We start from the raw sequence: 5,086 nt of genomic DNA, 5'->3' as shown, positions 1-5,086 counted from the left end.
CAGCGCTGGTGCCGCAGCTCTGAGCCACAGCCGGCCAGGACCACCGAAACAAGGACTAGTCCGGCGCCTGGAACTCTCTCGGTCGCCTGCTGGATGCCACGGGGGTGCCTCATCTCTCTGGCTTCCGGGCTCTCGGAATGTACACCGAAACGTGGCGAGACTCCCACACTTCTGCCCGGAACCCAGCCCCGGAAACCCTCGTTTCCAGGGAAAACTAAGCTGCAAGCAACACACGCAGAATGACGCCTCCACACTCACCCAAGTGATACGGTCCCTGGGCCTGGGGTTCTCGCGAGGCAGCCCCTACCCCGAGCTTCGCGCGCGACCAGCCCGCCACCAATAGCGACCCCAGCTCCAAGGGATGAGCCAATGGGAGCGCTCGAACTCAACGGGAGTAGCCAATCACCGCCCTCTCGGCTCTGGAACCCCCGCAGCCAGTTCTACTACTGTTCCTCCAGCTCCCCGGAACTGCAGTTCTAAACTGGAAGACCACCGCCGTCCACCTTCCTCCATCAGAGTCTGCTGCTGCTGCTGCTAAGTCGCTTCAGGCGTGCCCGACTCTGTGCGACCCCATAGACGGCAGCCCACCAGGATCCCCCGTCCCTGGGATTCTCCAGGCAAGAACACTGGAGTGGATTGCCATTTCCTTCTCCTCCATCAGAGTCTAGTCAGTAAATAAACTTTCCCTAGAGTAGGGCCTTAGGAAGTTGCAGCTCCTGCTGTATGCTCCGTATAGGCAGGACCTCATCTCTTGTGCATTCTTCTGCTAAAATTCATGGCTCACCTCAAGCACAACCAAGCTTTCCAAAAATTAGTGAAAAATGAGCATTCTTCTTCCCGTTCACGTAACCGCTATGAACCATTTAAACCGGTGTCTGAATTCAAAATAGAAAGATGAATTAATAAGGAGCTTGAAGAAATTTCTCTTCAGCAAAAGTGTGAAAGGCCTTTATTTACTGAAGTTGGCAAGAGTTTGTCTGGGGCTAGAAGTGAACCCAAGAGAGCGAGTGCCCTGCAGAAAAATGCTGATGAAAGGGCGTCTCCCCTTATCTCATTCGTTGATGTCTTCGAAATGAAACCACGAAGAGTTGTTGCTGCTGCTGCTGCTAAGTCTCTTCAGTCGTGTCCGACTCTGTGCAACCCCATAGATGGCTAGAGGTTTGTCAATACTGTTTGAGAGCTCACTGCGTGTCAGCCTTGATTCTAAAAGCAGTTTACCTGAATTAACTCTCATTCAGTCTTCACAACGACTTTATTGCTTATTTCAACCTGTTTTACAGATGAGGAAATTGAGAAAGATTGGCCCAAGATGTCCAGCAAGTGAGAAGCGGCGGCAAGCCTACAACCTATGTATGGATGATTTATTCAGTTAGCAAAACATTTTAATGTCCAAATTAACTAGGCCTAAACAACCCAGAGTCTTTCACTTCTAAGAGGTATGAATTCTATTTTAAAAAATCTTTTGGTACAAAACATTCAGTTAAAATCTCAGAAACTTCCAGTGTCCTTAGTGTAATTTTCACAGTTAGCTGCGGTCATCAGGATGAGGATTGAGGGTTGGGGTGGTGAGAGTGGAGAGAAAGAGATAAAAGACTGAAAGAAGTAACCTGAGAAACACTAAGACGACTAAGCCACTTAAAATTAGTAGTGTCTTTACTGATTGGATGTCACCAATTTGATTTCATCATTAAAATAAATAATTGCATTAATTATGTATGATAGTGTGCACACATATGGACAGATATATAGGTTATCTGAGGTAACCTATGGAGAATTACGAATGATCTATGATTAAGAGTTTTTTTAATCTATGTTCAATTTTCATTTTTATATTGGAATTTATTTTAATAACATCAATTAGTAAAGAGGAAAGTGGAAGTCTGGAAATTGTTTTATTAAATATTTATCAATTCTAAAATGTGTTTCCTTTCCGAACTATTTTTTTTAAGGCTATTTCACACAGAACAAGTTGTAGAACTTAGTAATGAGCTAGGTAATTGGTGAAGGAAACATGGCTTTTATAGCAGATAAAAATTCCTATGTCTCAAATCTGGGCAACCTTTCTCAATTTCCTTGAGGACTTACACAACCTGATTTCAGAAAATTTTCCAGTATTTCTGTATAAGTGTGGATTTGGTTTTAAGCTTTGCTTCAGAGGGCAGGACCACCAAGTAGGCAGTGATAAGCAGATGAACTAGCAGATGCTTGGGTTCACTTCCAGTTCTGTGTGGCAGGGCCATCACTAAACCTGGTAGCTCTGCAGAAAAGAAAGAATTTGCAAATAGCATAAGAATCCTTAATAAATAGTAGTATCATTGCCACCATATGTAAATGTTAATCCACGCATTTTTTTGGTTCCTCTTTGGGCTTTCTTTTACAAAGCAAAACATTTTCAGGTCAGCTGACACTTAAGTGAGTTAGTGTGAAACTTAAGTGAAAATCACTTAAGTGAAAGTCACTTAAGCTGACACTTAAGTGAAAGTTCAGTGTGTCTGACTCTGTGACCTCATGGACTATACAGACTATGGCATTCTCTAGGCCAGAATACTGGAGTGGGTAGCCTTTCCCTTCTCCAGGGGATCTTCCCAACCCAGGGATTGAACCCAGGTCTCCCACATTGTGGCAGATTCTATACCATCTGAGCCATAAGGGAAGCCCAAGAATATTGGAGTGGGTAGCCTATCCCTTCTCCAGCGGATCTTTTTGACCCAGGGATTGAACCAGGGTTTCCTGCATTGCAGGCAGATTCTTTACCAACTGAGCTATCAGGGAAGCCCAGCTGACACTAAAAAAAAGCTTATAATTCGAAGCATAAATTTTCCCATAGAAGAAATTTTTTTTGCTGATCACAACCTACAGAACTTATATGCCCTTCATCTCCCAGCCATGCCTCCTGCTGTGATGGGTTAGAAAAAGTCCCTGCCAGCCACCCAGTGATTGAGGCTGCGTTCCCAAATGGAAGACTGCAGGTTGAAGACTGCCAAAGTACTAGGATGCAGAAAATAAAGCACATTTTTAACTGAGTTAAATCATCAAGGTCATATCCAAGACCCTTTGGTGACCCACTAGAATTTTCCTGCCAATCTCAGGGAGGAGCGCTGCAGACCGGGGCTCTTAGGGTACCTACCCTTAGCCAAGGGGTGTGACTAATCCTCCTCTTCCTACATAACTGCAGTGAAACCCCAGAGAGCATGTGGAGAAAGGAATGGGAGGTAGGGGAGAAGGTGTTTTCCAGTTTTAGCCCACAAAATTATATTCTTTATGATATCCTTCCATTAGTTAGCATTAATTTTGTATACCCATAAATAAAGTCACTGCTCCAAGTTTGCCTAATTATGGGCCTCCCAGTAGTGACCTTGAAGAGTATTATTTCCTCTTCTGTAAAATGGGACCCATTCAGACAGCAGGAGATTGTTGAAAGATGTACTTCGGGTAGGGGGAACCTGGGAACCTACATAAAACAAATAGATCAGCCCTTCCAATAAAATAGATCCTTCTTTAATATTTGTTGAATGAATATGAAAATGTACGAATCATAAAAAGCACTATTCAAGTTTCCTTTTTTTGCTTTTGAGGTTCTGTCAAAATGGTACATAACAAAAAATAGTGATTCTAAGGTTGCACAGTTCTTTTTGATGAGGAATATTGTGTGTGGGGGTGTTTTTTCTTGAAGGTCATTAGCTTCTTTCCATAAAGATGAAAACACAGCATGATTAACAATGGTTTCAGCAAACAATTATTTTGCCTGCTATCTGGGAGCCTGTGAAATGCACGTATTGAAAATGATGTTTCCCTATTATAACAGTACTTATAATTTATTTCATGAATAATCAAAGTATTCATGTCCCCTGATTTATTGTATTATGGAGTCGCCTCAAAAACCACTTTCAAATTAAATTATTTCATTAAAAGATCTGCTGAACCTGCCAAGTGAACAAACTCTTGTTTTTAATCTTTATTTTTATTAAAGATTGCACAAACTGGAACCAAGACCAAAATACTGAATCCACTTTACATCATTCATTATAAAACAACATACATCACATTTGTTCTCTACCAAATAGGGCATTTTCTTTAAAATTATATATTGCGTGCTCTCAAGACTCATGCTTTAGATATTTTACATTTGTCATCATTCTCTTATAAATAATTGCAACTTGACCAATTTGTACACCTGCTACCACTATATATTCATTGCGTCAAGGCGGAGTCTTTGACACGAGAACAGATGAAATGGAAACAAGTGTTTGGATGTCACATCTACCGAATTGCGGCTACTATTTTGCCTATGCAGTGAAATGCTAATGTAAAATACACACAAAAAAACGTCGTTTCAAAAGGCACAATTTTCTTCACAAAAAAAGAACAATTTAAAAATACGCGGCAGTTAAAATCGACGCCCTCGAGGGCGCTGTGGCTTCCCATTCATGTGATCTTAAACCTGGAGAGCCAACCACCTGGGTTGGCGAAAGGGTAGCCTATTCGCGGTGCTCAGGGGCCTGGAGTGTGCTGGAACCCGCCGCCCTGGGGATGCTCGAAAGGCAAAATTTCTTTAAGACGCCTCTAAACCTTTGCTCAGACTTTCAGCTTCTGACCTGGGACCGCTCACTGTTCCAAATCTGGCGGGCGACCAAAACCAAACCGGTTTTGTCCGCCGGGTCTTTCTCACCACCAGCAGCTCCTCTTCTCCCACAGCAGAAGCCCCTCTTCTCTCTGTCCACGCCCCCACACTCCCCGCCTTCCCTGAAAGACACGTTACTAGTCGCGCTCGCCACCGCCCCCGGCCTCGGGGTCGCTCTGGTCGTCGGTGAAGCAGACGTCCACGTCGCTGTCGTTGTCGCTCTTGGGCTCTCCCGGCTCCGGGGGATAGTGAGGCTCGGCGCCCGGGCCGTCGGACGCCTTGGGGAGCAGGTTCTGGCCGGGGTGGCGAGACTTGACGTGGCGCTCCAGGTCCCGGCGGCGCACCAGCACCTTGCCGCAGAACTCGCAGCGGTATGGCGTGTTGCCCTCGGCATGCAGCCGGATGTGCTTGTTGAGATTGCTGGGGTCGCCGAAGGGCCGCAGGCACACCTTGCACTTGAGCGGC

General features: G+C 44.8%; 1 protein-coding gene across 1 annotated transcript in view; it reads right to left on the bottom strand.

Moving 5' to 3' along the window:
- Window positions 1-4,758: 4,758 nt before the first annotated feature.
- PRDM13 (PR domain containing 13) overlaps window positions 4,759-5,086 on the bottom strand; it is a 7,757-nt gene continuing 7,429 nt past the window's right edge. Inside the window, exon 5 of the mRNA XM_010834762.1 lies at window positions 4,759-5,086. Within this exon, the coding sequence (XP_010833064.1) occupies window positions 4,759-5,086 (328 nt within the window).

The sequence above is a fragment of the Bison bison genome, unplaced genomic scaffold (genome assembly GCF_000754665.1).
Source record: "Bison bison bison isolate TAMUID 2011002044 unplaced genomic scaffold, Bison_UMD1.0 scf7180017864035, whole genome shotgun sequence".
NCBI classification, from domain to species: Eukaryota; Metazoa; Chordata; class Mammalia; order Artiodactyla; family Bovidae; genus Bison; species Bison bison.
The sequence above is the reverse complement of the archived record's forward strand: the minus strand, read 5'-3'. Positions and strand labels throughout refer to the sequence as shown.